At 40.1% G+C, this 21,772-nt stretch overlaps 1 protein-coding gene across 1 annotated transcript in view; it reads right to left on the bottom strand.

The window, feature by feature from the left end:
• The window catches only part of FRK (fyn related Src family tyrosine kinase), a 102,154-nt gene that overhangs the window by 39,939 nt on the left and 40,443 nt on the right, over positions 1–21,772 (bottom strand). The window contains exon 2 of the mRNA XM_005907401.3: positions 28–149. Within this exon, the coding sequence (XP_005907463.1) occupies positions 28–149 (122 nt within the window). The remainder of the gene's footprint in view (positions 1–27; positions 150–21,772) is intronic.

Genomic DNA, 21,772 nt, shown 5'->3' with positions numbered 1-21,772 from the left:
CTTAAATCACACAGACAATTCCCATACCTGAAAGGGCGAAACTGCCTTTCTGACTTTCACTTTCTCTGATTAGAAAAGCTCCCGTCTGGTTTTCTGAATATAATAGCTGTTTTTCAGCATCTGTTCTCTTGATTGCTCCAAAGAACCACCTAAAAAGAGAGATATAAATTTTAATTAACCAATCAACATTTGTTTTTTTAAGGAGGAAGAAGTTTGTCAAGAAAGTATTTCAATATCACAGAGACTTGATACTCTTCAGTGAAACTATAACAGGTACAAATGGTAGCTTTCGATACTTGACATGGTTCTTCTGGATGTCTTCAATCCTCATCAAGAGTCTTTAATACATTACAAAATAGGAATTTGGGTGATGTCTGTTATGACAACCCTTCTCACACATGCATTCTCTCTGAGAAATCCTGTATTCACTTTCTGTCAAATGCAAAGCTTCCATCCAAGGTGGGATTACCACCACATAGTTAAGTTTGCCATGCTCCATGATTCAAAATTGCTCATCATCACCATCAGACTGTCCACTAACTCTCCTAACACCAGGTGTTAGGAGGCAAACATTCCAATCCAGGGATTCATATATTTCATATCAAACTGTGAACAGTCAAAAATGTAGTTCTCTGAGCTTTTTTTCTTCTGCTTCTTCTTTTTATTATTCCTTTTTGCAGCACACAGGCTTAGCTGTCCATAGCATGTGGGATATAGGATTTTAGTTCCCCAACCAGGGATCAAACCTATGCCCCCTGATTATAAGGCAAGATTCTTAACCACTGGACCACCAGGGAAGTCCCTCTCTAGGCTTTAATTTCCACCTTTCCCCATATCCATTGCTGTCAACTCCTCCAGTAATGTAAGATGATTTTGCATGTTTAGAAGGAAGTTTTCATCCATGGAGTGAATGAGTGAAAGTCACTCAGTCATTTCTGACCGTTTGCAACCCATGGACTATAGAGTCCATGGAGTCCTCCAGGCCAGAATACTGGAGTGGGTAGCCTTTCCCTTCTCCAGGGGATCTTCCCAACTCAGGGATTGAACCCAGGTCTCCCACATTGCAGCTAGATTCTTTACCAGCTGAGCCACAAGAGAAGCCCAAGAATACTGGAGTGGGTAGCCTATCCCTTCTCCAGCAGATCTTCTCCATCCAGGAATTGAACTGGGGTCTGCTGCATTGCAGGTGGATTCTTTACCAACTGAGCTATAAAGGAAGCCCCTTCATCTGTGGAAAGATTATATGGAAAAGATACTTCTGCCTGAGTAGTATCTTCTCAGTGTCCCCTTCACTTCTTATCTTTACCCTCTTATCCAAAAAATTCCAGAACTACAAGAGTCAATAAAGGTGAATATGATCAAATCCAACAAAGAGTTATGGATATTAATATCACAGCCAGTTTAAAACTGGCTATGTCAAGTAAGTAGACACCAATATGATAAAGAGGAAACTGAGATAGCCAGATTTTCATGAATAAACTTTCACTATGGGGTCATAATTTTGATCTTTATCATTAAAGATTTTAGGTAAAACATTTATCTTTCCAGGTTATCATCTTTTAAAATATAAGCACTGAAAAGGAAATGTAGGCTTGAGGAAAAAGATTCAGGCTGAGTGAGGAACTGCAGGCTGGGAGAGGCCCTCAAAATTGGCTCCAGTTATTTGAAGAGGGCACAGGTATCAGGGAGTATGAGGGCACTAAGGTGATATAATTGAAAGAAGAAGTGGAAGAAGTTGGGAAAAAAGGACATTAAAATATAATTACCTCCTGACAAAAGTAAGATGTTTGTTTACCATTTTCCTAATTATCAAATTTCAAATTATATAATATTAACTGTATTAGCCAGGAAATGCCAGATTATGTTAGAGCAATGAACAACTCCAAAAATCTCAGTGGTTTAGAGACACCAGAGATTTATTTTGTACTCAGCTGCATGTACACAGAAGCTCATCTGTGCTACATCCATCTCTATGTCTACCAAAGAATTTCCACCTCCATGCTTCCATGACTGGCCAGGAAGGCAGGATTGGAAACTGTGGCAAATCACAGGCTGGCTTCTGGAGCTTCTATTTAAAGCTTCTGCTCAAGAATGAGCCTATGGACAAAAATGATCAGATCAGATCAGTCGCTCAATCGTGTCCGACTCTTTGCGACCCCATGAATCGCAGCACGCCAGGCCTCCCTGTCCATCACCAGCTCCCGGAGTTCACTCAGACTCATGTCCATCGAGTCAGTGATGCCATCCAGCCATCTCATCCTCTGTCGTCCCCTTCTCCTCCTGCCCCCAATCCCTCCCAGCATCAGGGTCTTTTCCAATGAGTCACCTCTTCGCATGAGGTGGCCAAAGTACTGGAGTTTCAGCTTTAGCATCATTCCTTCCAAAGAAATCCCAGGGCTGTATGTTCATGCCTAAATGCAAAGAGAAAATACAATCCTACTATTTCCTCGAAGGCAGAAAACTTGGAAACACTGGGTGGACTACACTAATGACTACCACACTGATTCAATAACAGGAACCAAATTAATATCCATAGACTATTGTTTGCCCAACTGAAATTATAAAAGGCTTGGAAATGTTCCAACCTAGACAGCATATTAAAAAGCAGAGACATTACTTTGCCAAGAAATGTCCATCTAGTCAAGGCTATGGTTTTTCCAGTGGTCACATATGGATCTGAGAGTTGGACTGAATATTCATTGGAAGGACTGATGCTGAAACTCCAATACTTTGGCCACCTGATGCTAAGAACTGACTCATTTGAAAAGACCCCCATGCTGGGAAAGATTGAAGGCAGGAGAAGAAGGGGACGACAGAGGATTAGATGGTTGGATGGCATTCCCGACTCGATGGACATGGGTTTGGGTAAACTCCGGAAGTTGGTGATGGACAGGGAAGACTGGCATGCTGCAGTCTCTGGGATCTCAAAGAGTCGGCCACAACTGAGTAACTGAACTGAACTGATTGGAAATGTTCTAAGGTGGGGATAGAATAAATTCATAGAAAAATAGAAATTTATTTTTTCCATCACTGCATAAATAAGTAAATAAAATAATGGAACATAATTAAAAACTCAAACAGAACCAAACATACAAATTAGTGATGAAAGTATAGATTAGTCAATAAATGATGCTGGTACCATTCATATTCCATATGAAAATATTAATTGATGCTACTTACAGCATACACAATAATTTTACATAGATTAAAGACCTAATATAAAAGGCAAACTTTAAAACATTCTGAGGATATTGGAGTAGGGAAGTTTTCCTCAACAATACAAAAAGAAAAGGAAGACATATAAGCTTTAAGGGGAAAGACTGATGACATTTATTGCATCACAATTAAAAACTAACAACACCAAGATTGCCATGAAATAAAATTTAAATATAAGCCACAGACCTGGAAAAGGTACTTGCACAGCATATAACCAAGAATAAGATTACTATTCAGATTATATAGAAATCTATATTCACTAAAAAGTAAATAAGACACAGTATATACTATGACAAAAATTGACATAGTATATACCTGATAGATGACAGAAAAACAAAAAACCTAATAACCAGTAAAGAAAAAAAAAAAAAAGGAAGGTAGTACAGCCTTTATCTATTGCCAATAATTATGAATATTAAGAATATTTAAATATAAAAATGAGAAGTGATTTCACTTTTCAGGCTGGACAAAATTTAAAACTTTCACATTCAGACAGTGGGGAAAATGTGAAACAAGAACCTTTATACAGTACTAATACTAGTGGCAAGGTAATGGGTACAATTCATTCAGGGAGCATTTGGCAATACTTGGTAAAACTGAATATTTGTATACTACTTAACTTCCTTTCTAGGTTGTATACTCTATGTGCTCAAGGAAATATACCACAAAAACATTTACTAAAGAATTCTCACATTGAAAATTGGAAACAACCTAAATGTCCACTTCAGGGGAATTGATACATAAACTTAATTATGCATATAAAAGAGATTACTATATGGGAGTTAAAGCAAATATATTGTTGAGGGACAAAAGGAAGTTCAAGAATGATCCATAACATTATAATGCCATTTATACAAAATTTAAGCAAACACATTAAAAAAAAAAACACATAGATTTTTATGGATAAATGCCTATTTAGTGAAAGCTAATGTTGAAAATTCTGAAAGAGATAGGAATACCAGACCACCTGACCTGCCTCTTGAGAAACCTGTATGGAGGTCAGGAAGCAACAATTAGAACTGGACATGGAACAACAGAACTGGTTCCAAATAGGAAAAGGAGTACGTCAAGGCTGTATATTGTCACCCTGCTTATTTAACTTATATGCAGAGTACATCATGAGAAATGCTGGGATAGAAGAAGCATAATCTGGAATCAAGATTGCCGAGAGAAATATCAGTAACCTCAGATATGCAGATGACACCACCCTTATGGCAGAAAGTGAAGAAGAATTAAAGAGCCTCTTGGGTGAAAGTGAAAGAGGAGAGTGAAAAAGTTGGCTTAAAGCTCAACATTCAGAAAACTAAGATTGTGGCATCCGGTCCCATCACTTCATGGGAAATAGATGGGGAAACAGTGGAAACAGTGACAGACTTTATTTTGGGGGGTTCCAAAGTCACTGCAGACGGTGACTGCAGCCGTGAAATTAAAAGACGTTTACCCCTTGGAAGGAAAGTTACAACCAAACTAGACAGCATACTAAAAAGCAGAGACGTTACTTTGCCAGCAAAGGTCCATCTAGTCAAGGCTATGGTTTTTCCAGTGGTCATGTATGGATGGGAGAGTTGGACTATAAAGAAAGCTGAGCGCCGAAGAATTGATGCTTTTGAACCGAGGTGTTGAATAAGACTCTTGAGAGTCTTTTGGACAGCAAGGAGATCCAACCAGTCCATCCTAAAGGAGATCAGTCCTGTGTGTTCATTGGAAGGACTGATGTTGATGCTGAAACTCCAATATTTTGGCCACCTGATGCGAAGAGCTGACTCATTGGAAAAAGCCCTGATGCTGGGATAGATTGAAGACGGGAGAAGAAGGGGACGACAGAGGATGAGATGGTTGGATGGCATCACTGACTCAATGGACATGAGTCTGAGCAAGCTCTGAGAGTTGGCAATGGACAGGGAGGCCTGGCGTGCTGCAGTCCATGGTGTCACAAAGAGTCGGACAGGACTGAGTGACTGTTGAAGTGATAGTTAAAGTACTCAGGCAATTTCTTTTTAGACTCCATTTCCAACAATGGCAAAATTTCTTCAGACAAATATTTCAAGCAAAGAAGCAACATGGATCAAATATATTGATCAATCCCGTACATTTTCCCGATTTCTGGTGCATTAATTATCCAGCAACATTAAAATGTTTGGTCCAAATGTAAATATGTAAACCTCTATGAGAATTATAATTCATCTTATAGATTAAATTCTTAGAAGTACAACTATATCTCCTATATCTCATTTTTCTAAAGAATAAACACTCCATTATGTAAGTTTTACATGCAAACATTACATTTGTATTTTGGATAATCAAGTTTATAAAATGACATGTTTTCTCTGCCCATTATACCTATAAGCAAACAGTTCTGTAAATCAAATGGTTAAAGATACGGTCATTTTACGACATTTGAAGAGAGGAACTTCTGTCTCACCCATTCTGGATTCTTGGACAATCACTTTACAAGGCAAATCACACCAGGGAAAAATTGATAATAACAATGAAATACATGAAACTATTAAGTTGGCATAAAAGTTTGTTCAGGTCTTCCCATAACATCTTGTGGAAAAAACCAAACAAACTTTTTGACCACCCCAATACTTAACTGGATGTATCAGCTCACTTAATATCTGGAATTTGACTTGGCTGAGCTACCATCAAGAAATGAAGAAAATAGGGCTTCCCTGTTGGGTCAAAAGAATTTGCCTTGCAATGCAAGGGATACCAGTTTGATCCGTGATCTGGAATGATCCCACATACATTGGAGCAACTAAGCCTGCACGCCACAGCTACTGAGCCTGTTCCCTAAAGGCCCGGGAACTGCACCTACTGTGCTCATGAGCCGCAGCTACTGAAGCCCGTGCTCCCCAACAAGAGAAGCCAGTGCAATGAGAAACCACAACTAGAGAGAAGCCCCCACGCCTCACAGCTAGAGAAAGCCCCTGTGCAGCGATGAAGACCCACCGCAGCCAAAAAACAAATAAATATTTAAAAGAAGTGAAGAAAATGAATAAAAATAGTTTTCTGGATGCAGCGGCATTATAATGCCATCTTTCACACTCAAAGATGATGCATCTGCTATAGACTGTGATCACTAGAGCGTATGCTGTTGTATGGATTAATGGGCAACTGATAGTGCAGTCCACCCTCTGCATATGTGAAAATTGTTCCTTAATTTGTGGTCCGAGCCTTGGGCACAACTGTCATCCTCCTCGGTTCTGCCTTCAGAGCCCTTGCTGGCCGCGTTCTGGAGGAGTACATCCACCGCAGCCATTTTCAGCGCTCTCTGTACGCTTTGGTTCTTATGTGCAGCAAACAGTGAATGCCAAGAAGAAATCAAGAAATCCTAAGAGGATATAAAACATCAAAGAAGAGTCTTATAGAGCTTGATCCTCAAAATGTGGGTCAGCATCACATGGAAACTTGGAAATTTGCATGCTTTACATCTTAGCTACTGAATCAGAAAGCCTGAAGGTGAGGCCCGGCATCCTGGGTTTTAATAACTTGTCCCCCAGTAAATCTGATGCACACCAAAGACTGAGAACTACTGAGGTACAGAAACAGTAAAGAGGTTAGAAATCTACATAAGACATCAGAGAATAAGTTAGATTTGGCACTTACATGTGAATAACTATCCAATAAAATGACACTACACACACACACATATACATTTTATTGATATTTAATGAAAATAACCTTTATTACTATGCTTTATCCACCATGAAAGAGACCTTGATTAAGACTAGCCAAAAAGAAGAGGAGCTTCGTAGTAACCTATAACCTTGGAGAAAAATGCTTCAATTAGATGAAAATGGAGGAAAAAATACAATACTTTTTTAGACAGAAGGAGTATGTAATTGAAATCTACGATTTATTTTGCAAACATTTGAGTGTCTACTGTGTGTAAATTATATAGCCCTGAGATAGAAAGATCTGCAAGACATATTGCTAGATAAGAAAGGGTAAGATCTTCACAACCCAGATAATCATGATGGTGTGATCACTCACCTAGAGCCAGACATCCTGGAATGTGAAGTCAAGTGGGCCTTAGAAAGCATCACTATGGACAAAGCTAGTGGAGATGATGGAGTTCCAGTGGAGCTATTTAAAATCCTGAAAGATGATGCTGTGAAAGTGCTGCACTCAATATGCCAACAAATTTGGAAAACTCAGCAGTGGCCACAGGACTGGAAAAGGTCAGTTTTCATTCCAATCCCAAAAAAAGGCAATGCCAAAGAATGCTCAAAACCACACAATTGCACTCATCTCTCATGCTAGTAAAGTAATGCTCAAAATTCTCCAAGCCAGGCTTCAGCAATACGTGAATCGTGAACTTCCTGATGTTCAAGCTGGTTTTAAAAAGGCAGAGGAACTAGAGATCAAATTCCCAACATCTGCTGGATCATGGAAAAAGCAAGAGAGTTCCAGAAAAGCATCTATTTCTGCTTTATTGACTATGCCAAAGCCTTCGACTGTGTGGATCACAATAAACTGTGGAAAATTCTGAAAGAGATGGGAATACCAGAACACCTGACCTGCCTCTTGAGAAACCTGTATGCAGGTCAGGAAGCAACAGTTAGAACTGGACATGGAACAACAGACTGGTTCCAAATAGGAAAAGGAGTACGTCAAGGCTGTATATTCTCACCCTGATTATTTAACTTATATGCAAAGTACATCATGAGAAACGCTGGACTGGAAGAAACACAAGCTGGAATCAAGGTTGCCGGGAGAAATATCAATAACCTCAGATATGCAGATGGCACCAGCCTTATGGCAGAAAGTGAAGAGGAACTAAAAAGCCTCTTGAGGAAAGTGAAAGTGGAGAGTGAAAAAGTTGGCTTAAAGCTCAACATTCAGAAAATGAAGATCATGGCATCTGGTCCCATCACTTCATGGGAAATAGATGGGGAAACAGTGGAAACAGTGTCAGACTTCATTTTGGGGGGCTCCAAAATCACTGCAGATGGTGACTGCAGCCAAGAAATCAAAAGACACTTACTCCTTGGAAGGAAAGTTATGTCCAACCTAGATAGCATATTCAAAAGCAAAGACATCACTTTGCCAACAAAGGTCTGTCTAGTCAAGGCTATGGTTTTTCCTGTGGTCATGTATGGATGTGAGAGTTGGACTGTGAAGAAGGCTGAGTGCTGAAGAATTGATGCTTTTGAACTGTGGTGTTGGAGAAGACTCCTGAGAGCCCCTTGGACTGCAAGGAGATCCAACCATTCCATTCTGAAGGAGATCAGCCCTGGGATTTCTTTGGAAGGAATGATGCTAAAGCTGAAACTCCAGTACTTTGGCCACCTCATGCGAAGAGTTGACTCATTGGAAAAGCCTATGATGCTGGGAGGGATTGGGGGCAGGAGGAGAAGGGGATGACAGAGGATGAGATGGCTGGATGGCATCACTGACTCTATGGACGTGAGTCTGAGTGAACTCCGGGAGTTGGTGATGGACAGGGAGGCCTGGCTTGCTGCGATTCATGGGGTCGCAAAGAGTCAGACAGGACTGAGCGACTGAACTGAACTGAACTGAGGAATATTATAGTTTTATTTATATTCCAAAAGCCAACAAGTCAAAAAATTATATGTGCTTACTTCTTTGGAGATTAGGGACAGATAAAAAATGATGACAAAGGACTTTCCATTTTTATTCTGCATTCTTCTCTGTAATTTGGAGGTTTATAATAAGATGCAGTTATATCATTTCACAATTTATTCACAAAAAATGTTGAAAGAAGTCAATCAGGTACATACTACGAAAAAACTGCACGTTATAAAGATCTGGACTAGAAATTTGGGCAGTTAGAATTGAAAGCTACAAGAAAAATCTCAAAGGAGTATGAAATAAGTGAAAGTGGATAAGCAGTGAAACAGATGGAAGATCAAACATGACACCAGGGTACCAAAACTGCATCACAGAAGGACAACGTACTCAGCAGCACATCAGAAGGCAGAGTGTAATGAGAAGTAAGAGCTGCAGCATCTCACTGGGAAGTTATGCCTATATTTCCTCATTTGTCAGTTCAGTTCAGTCGCTCAGTCATGTCCGACTCTTTGCGACCCCATGAATCGCAGCAAGCCAGGCCTCCCTGTCCATCACCAACTCCCGGAGTTCACTCAGACTCACGTCCATAGAGTCAGTGATGCCATCCAGCCATCTCATCCTCTGTCATCCCCTTCTCCTCCTGCCCCCAATCCCTCCCAGCATCATAGGCTTTTCCAATGAGTCAACTCTTCGCATGAGGTGGCCAAAGTACTGGAGTTTCAGCTTTAGCATCATTCCTTCCAAAGAAATCCCAGGGCTGATCTCCTTCAGAATGGAATGGTTGGATCTCCTTGCAATCCAAGGGACTCTCAAGAGTCTTCTCCAACACCACAGTTCAAAAGCATCAATTCTTCAGCACTCAGCCTTCTTCACAGTCCAACTCTCACATCCATACATGACCACAGGAAAAACCATAGCCTTGACTAGACAGACCTTTGTTGGCAAAGTGATGTCTTTGCTTTTGAATATGCTATCTAGGTTGGACATAACTTTCCTTCCAAGGAGTAAGTGTCTTTTGATTTCTTGGCTGCAGTCACCATCTGCAGTGATTTTGGAGCCCAAAAAAATAAAGTCTGACACTGTTTCCACTGTTTCCCCATCTATTTGCCATGAAGTGATGGGACCAGATGCCATGATCTTCGTTTTCCTCATTCATACATGGGACTAATAATCATTACCCTGCAGTCTTGTTTTGAGATTAAGGAAAATTATGTGTAAAGTGATCAATGCCTGGCCACACTCACACTTAATAAATAGCACTTACTTTAAGAGAACTTATTGAAGGGACAAGTTATATATTTGTTTTTAGACATGGTGGCTTGGAGGAAATGATAGAACACAATTGAATATGTGAACCTGTTTTTAGGTCTCTGTGTCTGAACTGACTTCTCTGTCCTGCCTGTCCAGTCTTGACTACGCCATACCACCACTAGGTGGCAGTAGTCATTTTACTAATCCAAAAAAGCGAACTACAGCAATCAGTTCAGTTCAGTTCAGTTCAGTCGCTCAGTTGTGTCTGACTCCAACCCCATGGACTGCAGCACACTAGGCTTCCCTGTCCATCACCAACTCCGGGAGCTTGCTCAAATTCATGTCCATCGAGTCAGTGATGCCATCGAACCAACTCAATTTGTGCTGTCCCCTTCTCCTCCTGCCTTCAATCTTTCCCAGCATCAAGGTCTTTTCCAATGAGTCAGTTTTTCGCATCAGGTGGCCAAAGTATTGGAGCTTCAGCTTCAGCATCAGTCCGTCCAATGAATATTCAACACTGATTTCCTTTACGATGGACTGGTTAGATCTCCTTGCAGTCCAAGGGACTCCAAGAGTCTTCTCCAACACCAACTCCAACACAGTTCAAAAGCATCAGTTCTTCGGTGCTCAGCCTTTTTATGGTCCAACTCTCACATCCATACATGACTACTGGAAAAACCATAGCTTTGACTAGATGCAGCTTCATCGGCAAAGTAATGTCTCTGCTTTTTAATATGCTCTCTAGGTTTGTCAAAGCTTTTCTTCCAAGGAGCAAGCGCCTTTTAATTTCAAGGCTGCCATCACCATCTGCAGTGATTTTGCAGCCCAAGAAAATAAAGTCTCTCACCGTTTCCATTGCTTCCCCATCTATTTGCCATGAAGTGATGGAACCGGATGCCATGATCTTAGTTTTTTTAAATGCTGAGTTTTAGGCCAGCTTTTTCACTCTCCTCTTTCACTTTCATCAAGAAGCTCTTTAGTTCTTCGCTTTCTGCCATAAGGGTAGTGTCATCTGCATATCTGAGGTTATTGATATTTCTCCCAACAATCTTGATTCCAGCTTGTGCTTTATCCAGTCTGGCATTTTGCATGATGTACTCTGCATATGAGTTAGATAAGCAGGTTGACATTATACAGCCTTGACGTACTCCTTTCCCAATTTGGAACCAGTCTATTAGTCCATGTCCAATTCTAACTGTAGCTTCTTGACCTAACAGATTTCTCAGGAAGCAGGTAAGGTGGTCTGGTACTCCCATCTCTTGAGGAATTTTCCACAGTTTGTTGTGATCCACACAGTCAAAGGCTTTTGTAATCAATGAAGCAGAAGTAGATGTTTTTCTGGAATTCTCTTGCTTTTTCAATGATCTAATGGATGTTGGCAATTTGATCTAAATCCAGCTTGAACATCTGGAAGTTCTTGGTTCACGTACTGTTGAAGACTCACTTGGAGAATTTTGAGCATTACTTTACTAGCATGTGAGATGACTGAAATTATGTGGTAGTTTGAACATTCTTTGGCATTGCCTTTCTTTGGGATTGGAATGAAAACTGACCTTTTCCAGTCCTGTGGCCACTGCTGAGTTTTCCAAATTTGCTGGCATATTGAATGCAGCACTTTCACAGCATCATCTTTTAGGATTTGAAATAGCTCAACTGGAACTCCATCACCTCCACTAGCTTTGTTCTTAGTGATGCTTCCTAAGGGCCACTTGACTTCACACTCCAGGATGTGTGGCTCTAGGTGAGTGATCACACCATTGTAGTTATCTGGGTCATGATCTTTTTTGTATAGTTCTTCTGTTATTCTTGCCACCTCTTCTTAGTATCTTCTGCTTCTGTTAGGTCCATACCATATCTGTCCTTTATTGTGCCCACCTTTTCATGAAATTAAAGCAATAACTATATATATATATATATATATATATTAAGCTAGCTATAGAAATATATATTAAGCTAACTAAAGCTATAGTGTGGTTAACTGGACTATATTTTACAAAAAAGACAGAGTGTGTCTTTTTTTAAAAAACAAAATTTATGCAGTGTAACTGAATACCAACATCTAAATAATATAGATATCAATCAAAATTTAGGAAAATAAACCTGTGAATACTTGTGGTATCTCCATTAATGTTTCCTTATTTCATTTACTAGAGCCTTATTCTATTCGCTCTGCTGCCTCACTGACTGGCACAAAGTAGACACTCATAACTCCAATAAGATGGAGGTGATTTCCTCCTATCTTTTTAAAAGGGGGCATTCATTCTCAGTAATTCCCGGCTAATGTTTAGAAATTTAACAAATAATTTCTTTTCCCAATGTCTCCCTAACAACTAAGACAGCTAGCCTTAAACTCTAAAGATGGCTGCTGCTGCTGCTGCTAAGTCACTTTAGTCATGTCCAACTCTGTGCGACCCCGTAGACGGCAGCCCACCAGGCTCCCCCATCCCTGGGATTCTCCAGGCAAGAACACTGGAGTGGGTGCCATTTCCTTCTCCAATGCATGAAAGTGGAAAGTGAAAGTGAAGTCGTTCAGTCGTGTCCGACTCTTAGCGACTCCATGGACTGCAGCCTACCAGGCTCCTCCATCCATGGGATTTTCCAGCCAAGAGTACTAGAGTGGGTTGCCATTGCCTTCTCCTAAAGATGGCTAGCTAGACTCTAAAAAATAGATCTCTAATACCAATACTTGTATCCTCCCCATAAATAGCAGAAAAGGAAGTGGGTAGATCAACTTGGCATAGCCACCAATGGGAAAGTACCCAGGGATGACTCCCCTGATGGAATGCAGGTTAGGGGTGTTTTTATTGCTGTCATCACGGTAACACAGGTTATTATGGATAAAAAACCACCTATTGTCCCCACCCGTGTAGTTTGGGAGAATCAGCAAGACTAACATTTTTGCAAAATATCTACAGTTTGCAGGGTACATTCATAATCACATTTAGCCATTTATGGTACCTAAGGCTTCCAATGGGCTTCCCTGGTGGTTCAGAGGTTAAAGCATCTGCCTGGACTTCGGGAGACCCAGGTTTGATCCCTGGGTCGGGAAGATCCCCTGGAGAAGGAAATGGCAACCCACTCCAGTACTCTTGCCTGGAGAATCCCATGGAGGGAGGAACCTGGTACGCTACAGTCCATGGGGTCGCAAAGAGTCGGACACGACTGAGCGACTTCACTTTCACTTAAGGCTTCGAATCATGACCCCTTAAGCTATGGAGGTTCTATACGACTTGCCTGCACTAATCTGTGTTTCAGTAACATTGCCAGGAAAGCCTCTATCAAAGTTCCCTATTCAGTTCAGTTCAGTTCAGTCGTGTCCGAACCTCAGATATGCAGATGACACCACCCTTATGGCAGAAAGTGAAGAGGATCTAAAAAGCCTCTTGATGAAAGTGAGAGTGGAGAGTGAAAAAGTTGGCTTAAAGTTCCCTGTGGTCCAGGTAATTTTCACGTCCTTTCCCCTTCCCTCCCCTTCCCTTCCCTTTGGCTCAGCATCCCTCTTGGCTTGTAGTAATTAACCCTGTCACTTTTCCCCACTCCCCTATTATGGTAAGGACAAAAAGATAATAATAATGCTGATCAATGTATTCTCTTAGTTTTCCCTCCTTTCCATTTCCCCCACCACAACCTTTGTCCCATGCATCATCACCATTTGGACTATGGAAACGTTTTACTGCTACCTTTAATCTTAATAGCTTCTGCTTCCAGATCACACACAAGGAGCCAGGCACTGTGGCTACAAGCTTTATGTGCATCACCTCAGTCTCTCTCCCACTTGCTCACCACCACCGCTAGATTAATCATCAGAAAACATGACCTGGTACATCTCACCAGTACATACACATAAAAAAGTTTTAAGGGTTCCCTTTGCTCATGGAGTAAAACCTTTTTTAACTCACCTCCATGTGGCCACTAGTCATTTCTTCAGCCTTATTTTCCCTATATTAATTCTGTTCCAGCTAGACACATCCTCTTCCCACTATTGGTGGTAGCATCACTTAAAATCTGCCTCCCTAGCATTCCTTCAGTGCTCAGCCACCACTCCTCTGGTTTGGCGAGACGCACACAAAAGCTAGTGCTGCACAGTATTACTTTTTATTTTGAGATTAGTCCCTGTGTTCACCTGAGGCTGCAGACCTCCCTGGCATAAAGACTGAGTCTGATAACACCAGATATGCTTTTGAGAGCAGTTCAAATAAATACTTGCTGATGAAGCAGTTAACACATTGTATTTCAGTGTGGGCATTTTATATAGTCTTTTGATTTATACCGAATGTTGGACTTAATGCCTGTGTTTCACGTAATCTTTCATTTGTTCTTGCCAAAGAGTGTGGAGGGCAAAGCATTTAAAGAAGAAGCCTTATCTGCTCTGGGCCAGTCGCAGCACAGATTCAAATGTTAATTGGCCTCAGACCACAGATTTCAATCTAACCAACTCTTCTGCCAAAGGGAACAGTTCTGCGTGAATGTAGAGACCAAAAATGAGACTGACTTTTCTGTCCTCCAAAACACAGGGATATCAGGGCTGCACACAGGAAAAGCATGTGTGTTAAAGTGACAATGTCACATCCAGTATCTGAAGTAGAACTTGCAGTCACAGAAAAACCAGGAAATTCCTTGTATGGGTCATTTGATAAAGCTTTGTTGTTGCTATTGTTCACCTTTGTAGTCATCATGAAAGGGGACTTTTGAAAGAATTTTCTCAGGGAGGAAGTAAGGTTAACTAACTGGTACTTTCCCCACTGAGGAAGGTACAGCACCACGTGTTTATGAGAGCATCTGATTGTAACCTGAATCCACTTCCCTGAGTCTAGTCATCAAAAGTACACAATTCCTCACAAAAAGTTTAGGAAGAATACAACCAAGTTTACACAAGCATTCAGTCTCAAGGCACTGTTTTTGCGTCCCAACCATTTCAACAGTGTAAAAGGAAATAAAAGTTAATATTGTTAAAATAAAAAACAAAATGTGTACATATATGATGGTATTTCCAATCATCAAGCCTGAAATGAAAGTGTAAAATTTAACCTATGTACTCTGTTTTTGTACATTTGTGATAATGCTTGTCCTAGAAAGTAGCAGAATATGGATTAGAGTTGAAAGCGTTAAACATTAAATAGTTTCTATCTTTGTCACATCCAAAGAAAGTAAACTGATTTTGTAATTCCTGGGGAAATGCTTTACTTCACAAATCACCACACATGTTCATTCACATTTCTTTCTTACATGAATAAGCTTTGAGGTACTAAGGTTTCTTTTTAATGGTTATATGGGTCACTAATTTCAGAGTGACTTAGTTTCGTACCCTTCAAAAATAGTTACCTTCCTTCATGAATCATTTTCTTTCTCACTCCAAGACAGAAAGCTAAAAGGAACTTTTTAATTCACTTTATAGAATTTTAATTTCCAGTGTCATGAATGATATTTATCTCAACCCACTTTGTTTAAAGCATTGAGTATTCTTTAAAAAGCTACAAAATAACTTTTTCTTTGAGAACCATCTTCATGAAAAAAAACAAGACCAAAGGTTTGGGTCTAATCAGTGGGTGGTCGCTGTGTGTGCCTGCTCTGGATGGGTTCATAAAGCCATGTTTTGGATTTGGCAGGCCAGTCTGGATTTTCTGGATAAAAGTTTCTCATACAAAAAGGAAAAAAGAAGGAGCATTTATATCCTTTTTATAAATATCAGAGATTATATTCAAAATATTTTGTGATTGATACAGCACAGGTACCCATTATTAGAATAGACACCAGCAAAACCAGAGGCTGATGTTTAACTTTCAAACATGGTATTTATCATTTTAACACTAAATGATGCACTGTGTCATCCCTCACTTTCATTGAATTCTTTATCCCATATAAAAGATAGGAAACATCTTTAAAGTATCTTTACCTTCTCATTACCATACAGGGTAATATTGATATAATTTTCTATATGCTGAAATATATCAGTTATATTTGCTTCATAAGTATATGAAGAACAGATGACAAAGCAAAAGAGGAAAAGAAGAGTACATTTCTTTTCCTTTGAGAATCTTAGAGTATCAAGGGAGGGACAAAAGATCATTTTAACTGAGTAATAACTCAAAGAGAAAATGATCAAACAAAAAGAACATTTAATCACCGAGGTGTACTGTCAGAGATATGAACAACTAACAGTGAGTCAATGATGGAAACCTTCTTAAAGAAAACACACTTTGAGTACAGGTTTGGAAAAGATGAGAAATCCAAAGAAATGAAGGGCAAGGGCATGTGCACAGCTGAAGAACCAGCAAGGTGTCTGTGAGCAGGGTGGTTTGGTTGGCCACAGTGAGCGGCGGAGGGACCATTAAAGGAAGAAACAAGAAAACCAGTTCTTTGATGTTTACAGGTAATTGCAGGTGGAAACCACTAACTCAATGGGAGAAGCAGATCATCAGCAAAATTTTAAAAGTTCATTGGGAGGGTAAGATATTCCACTTAAGATTTTAAATGGGAGATAGTATTAAGTTTGAGGCACACCAGCAAAAATGACAGAAAATTTCGATTTGTACTTTAAAAATTATTTAACGAACAAATTTAAGAGATGACAATATGGAGTGTGGGAACAAGAAAGAGTTCTTCTGTGGGAGGAACACAGGAGAGTTGATCAGAAATTTAGCGGTGCAAAGAAATTTTTATGTGGGTCCACGAGTAAATCTTTGAAATTCACTGTAAATGTGTTTTAATGAGTATATGCATTTTTCTGGGACATGAATCCATCATTTCTTTAAATTATCAATGATGCCTATGACAGAAAATACTCATCTTCCTCAGTAAGTTTAAGTGGTTTTTTTCAGGTTCACACAAGAACTGGTGACAAAGTTATAACTACAGTCTACCAGCATAAAATTTATCCACTCATTCATTTTTCACTCAACAGCGACAAGGATTCATGCAAACACCTACTCTGTGCATGCACAGTTCAGGCTGGTAGAATTACAGCTGAGAATGGAAGGAACACGAAATCCTGCCTCTGTGGATCTTGCATACTAATGGGGGAGGACAGCAACAAACAAAATACAGGAGTAATTATACATTGTGTTCAAAGGCGATATGTGCAAAAGAGAAAGAGAAAGAAGCAAAGGAAGGAAGAGGGAGATTGCATTTTTAGAATCACTCTTAGTAGGCAGCAGTATGTGGCAGGTGGAATTCCAGAGGGTTTTGTCTTGTGTTCCTAAACTCAAAGTAATCAAAATAAATAGAGATGTGGAGAAAAACTGAACTGCATCTTTGAGAGGAGTAAACGAGTAAGGATCATAATCTACTCTAGGACTGAAGCCAATATCCAGATTTTTCAACTGCAATTTGGCCAAGATCTGTTAGAAGATTTTTTTTCTAATTAAAGAACAAACAATGCCCATCCACTTCACACATGTTTTTCAGTGACGTTTATGAAAATGCAAAACACCAGGAGCTACAAGTATCCTCCAAGGGTTTCCTGGGAAGCAATGGCTCTTTAGCCAAAGAAAAGTGAGCAACCTGTTTAACGGGAAGAGTATTGTTTTATGAAAAATAACTATACATAGGATAGAAATCCTATTTCTGATTATAGTAGAATAAATAAAGTAGGATTCGTTCATAGATATCTCTTAAAGCCATATAAAAGTAAACTATTTAAATAAAATTATCTTTCACATTTGGCAAATATACAATGAAGAACAAAATTTCTGTCTAATCTTAACCCATACATGGCACAAAGACACACACATATGTGTGGAAATGGATGTGTAAATATGTGTGTGGGGGGGAGGGGCATGCATCTGCAGCTAGCATTAATCAGGTGTGCACTAATTGCACTGCCATTTTAGGGATTTAAATGAAACAGGTGTTCCCAGGCAGACAAGGAGTGAGACAAAGAATTCAGTAAAGGTCAGAAAAAACATTGCTTTTCCTTTTTCTTTCCATAATCTGACCCTGTGTACGCAGCTACCCACTAAAATTGGATATAATTAACAATTACCAATAATAACCCTAGCATAAATAACTGAAGCTTATAACCTTCGTAAATGCCACCCACTGGACTTTGAAATGCTAGAAGCTGAGCAGTCCATAGAGCAGCTGGTTCTTGTCAAAAGGAAAGCCAGAAGCAGTGCCAGAAAATACACCTTTTGTTTTCAGTGTCAACAAGCTATTTGTCAGGAAACAAAAAGAAGGCTCCGCCAGCCCTGGTGGATGTTTCTGAACCTGAAAGTTGGTTTTCTGCCTGATTTTGCTTAGAGTTAGAGAAAAAAGCGGTTGCAAAAGTATATTAAAACCTCACTCCTGGGAACTGTTAGTAGGAAAGGCTGTCTGAGAGAATAAAGCTGTCACCCAACACCCACCCCGCCACACACACACCAACCAGCACCACTTAACTTCCTCCAGGGCCTCAGTTTCCAACCGCCTAAGTCTGCATAAGAATCAGGCAGAGCAGGTCCCAGACGAATGCACCCAGGCTGAGGTGGAGCTGAGGATGCTGAAAGTTCCCAAGTGTAGCACACAATTCAGAGGCAGGAAGCCAAGTACCCAGGATCTGAAAATTACAGCCTTGTTTAGGTTTTGTTTTTTATTTTTTAGAATGGACTTGTGGACATGGGATGGGGAACTGGGGGAGGGGGGACGAATTGAGAGAGCAGCGGTGACATGTCTCAGTTCAGTTCAGTTCAGTCACTCAGTCGTGTCCGACCTTTTGTGACCCCATGGACCGCAGTACACCAGGCCTCCCTGTCCAACACCAACCCCCGGAGTTCACTCAGACTCAAGTCCATTGAGTCGGTGATGCCATCCAGCCATCTCGTCCTCTGTCTTCCCCTTCTCCTCTCACCTTCAATCTTTCCCAGCCTCGGGGTCTTTTCAAATGAGTCAGTTCTTCGCATCAGGTAGCCAAAGTATTGGAGTTTCAACTTGACGTGTATACACATGTAAAATAGATAGCTAGTGGGAAGCTGCTATAAAGCACAGGGAGCTCAGCTCAGCGCTCAGCTCTGTGTTTTGAGGAGACAGCCTTTCTCTTACATCTGTATCTTCAACCTCACACCTTTGTTCTCTCTGGTCTACTCTGCTCCATGTTGGACTCCACTCTCTTATTTTCAACCCATCCAACAAGTCATAATTTTTTTTTAACTTTTAAAATATATTTATTTACTTATTTATTTGGCTGCATCAGGTCTTAGTTGCGCCAGGTGGGATCTTTCACTGTGCACAGACTATAGTTGTGGCACACAGACTTAGTTGCCACATGGCATGTGGGGTCTTACTTCCCTGACCAGGGATAGAACCCACCTCCCCTCCATTGCAAGACAGATTCTCAACCACTAGCCACCAGGGAAGCCCCACCGTTTCTTTTTTTTTTTTCTTTTCTTTTTTTTTATTAATTAATTTTTTTTAATTTATCTTATTTTTAAACTTTACAATATTGTATTAGTTTTGTCAAACATCGAAATCAATCCGCCACAGGTATACCCACGTTCCCCATCCTGAACCCTCCTCCTCCTGCCCCCCACCACCCTCCCTCTGGGTCGTCCCAGTGCACCAGCCCCAAGCATCCAGTACCGTGCATCGAACCCGGACTGGCGACTCGTTTCATACATGATATTATACATGTTTCAATGCTATTCTCCCAAATCTCCCCACCCTCTCCCTCTCCCACAGAGTCTATAAGACTGATCTATACATCGGTGTCTCTTTTGCTGTCTCGTACACAGGGTTATTGTTACCATCTTTCTAAATTCCATATATATGCGTTAGTATACTGTATTGGTGTTTTTCTTTCTGGCTTACTTCACTCTGTATAATAGGTTCCAGTTTCATCCATCTCATTAGAACTGATTCATAAATTTAAAAATTCAAAGCAAATATTTAGGGACAATCTAGAATAGAAAGCAAGCTCACACATACCAGAATCTTCGTTCCTAAAATTTTAATATTCTTTCCCCTAAAGAGAAAACTTGCCAACACCTTCTTTTCCCTCAGATCCAGGGCCCTACTTTTACAGAGTTTTACAGTAAAATAAACCCTGCTTCTGTAGGCAAGGCAATTTGGTCTGGGCCTCCTGGAGATTCCAACAGACATCAAATTATTCTTTCAGTAAAGGTTCGGGAACTCCAGGTCTTGATTCTCATCAACACCAAAGTGAGAGTTTTGAAAACAGAATTTTCTTCAGCACATCAAATCCTTAGGCAAGCAGCTCTCCCACCACTGGCCATATCAGAGCATGGCCGCGTACTTATGTATATTCTTGTGTCAAGGGCAAGGACACACCCAGGCTTAAGGGTGAAGGGGCAGAGTGTCTTCCAGTTACAATTATCCTTTAAATAATGCAATATTAAAATAATGGATTTCTTGAATTAGGTTAAAATATTTGCTCTCTCAAAGTGTCTTAATAAGGGGATACATTCCAATGATACACAATGTAAATATTATTTATAAATAGCATATAAGCTATTTGTGTACAAGTTCCCAGGTGGCGTCAGTGTTAAAGAGTCCACCTGTCAAGCTAGGAGATAAAAGAGGTGCAGGTTCGATCCCTGGGTTGGGAAGATCCTCTGGAGAAGGAAATGGCAACCCACTCCAGTATTCTTGCCTGGAAAACTCCATGGACAGAGGAATATGGGCAGGCTACAGTCTGTGGAGTCACAGAGTCCAGTACAAATGAGCACGCACACACTGGTAAATTGATATGTGTTCTAAGAAGCTGAACTATGCCCTGCATGGATGGCTACCTCACTAATTAACCAACTGTAATTCAGTAAGATTTTATTTCATACTTTTCGTGATACAAAGACTTTCCCACCTACTAAAATACTAGTAGCCTGGGATTAATTAAAGAACTCAGTGAAATATATAGTATAGTAAACTCACCTGTCAGTTGTATCCCAGAAAAGGGATTTTTTTTTAATTGGAGGATAATTGCTTTACAATGTTGTCCTGGTTTCTGCTATACAACAATGTGAGTCAGCCATAAGTATACATATGTCCCCTCCCTCTTGAGCCTCCTTCCCAACCTCCATCCCATCCTCTAAGTTATTATCACAGAATACCAGGTCAAGCTCCCTGTGTTATCCAGCAACTTTCCACTACCTACTATTTTACATATGGTAATGTATATGTTTCAGTGCTACAGAAAAGATTTTTAAAACTTACAGATTTGAAAAGACCTGCTGTTGAAATGACAACACAGGACAGGAACACTCAAGAGCTTCAAGATTGGACTCTCAATAGGCATGAGGTTTTTACCAGACTGAGTGATGATAGATTTATTGTATAAGACCCCCTCCTTCCCACTTAACTCCTACTCTTCCTTTGGATTGTAGCTTAAGTATCTCAGGCTAAGAAATCCTTGTCTGCAGGCCAGGTGAATAGGAGCACCACATTCCTTTCCTTGTTGTTTTTTAAAAAATATTTTTTATTAATTCTCACTTCCCTACCATATTTGTAAGTGCCAAGAGAGCAAAACCCTATTTTTCTGCTCATCACTCCAATGCTCAGAGCCTACCACAACACCTGGTATTAAATATACTCTCAGTAAAGACCATGAATGAATGAACAAATGACTATTTGGGGATGTGAGTCTTACCGAGTCAAAGAGTCCTACAAAGTTAAAGCTGACCAAATGACTTCTAAAAATAAGACATTAATATAGAGAGAATCGTCTGAAGGTTTGGAACAGAGAACAAAAAAGTAAGTCAGATTTTATCAGTCATTAATATTCTCATATTGGCTATCTGATTGGCTAATCAGATGATCACAGTCCTACAAATAAGGGGAT

Source organism: Bos mutus, chromosome 9, assembly GCF_027580195.1.
Source record: "Bos mutus isolate GX-2022 chromosome 9, NWIPB_WYAK_1.1, whole genome shotgun sequence".
Taxonomy (NCBI): domain Eukaryota; kingdom Metazoa; phylum Chordata; class Mammalia; order Artiodactyla; family Bovidae; genus Bos; species Bos mutus.
This window is presented reverse-complemented; position numbering and strand designations above follow the sequence as displayed.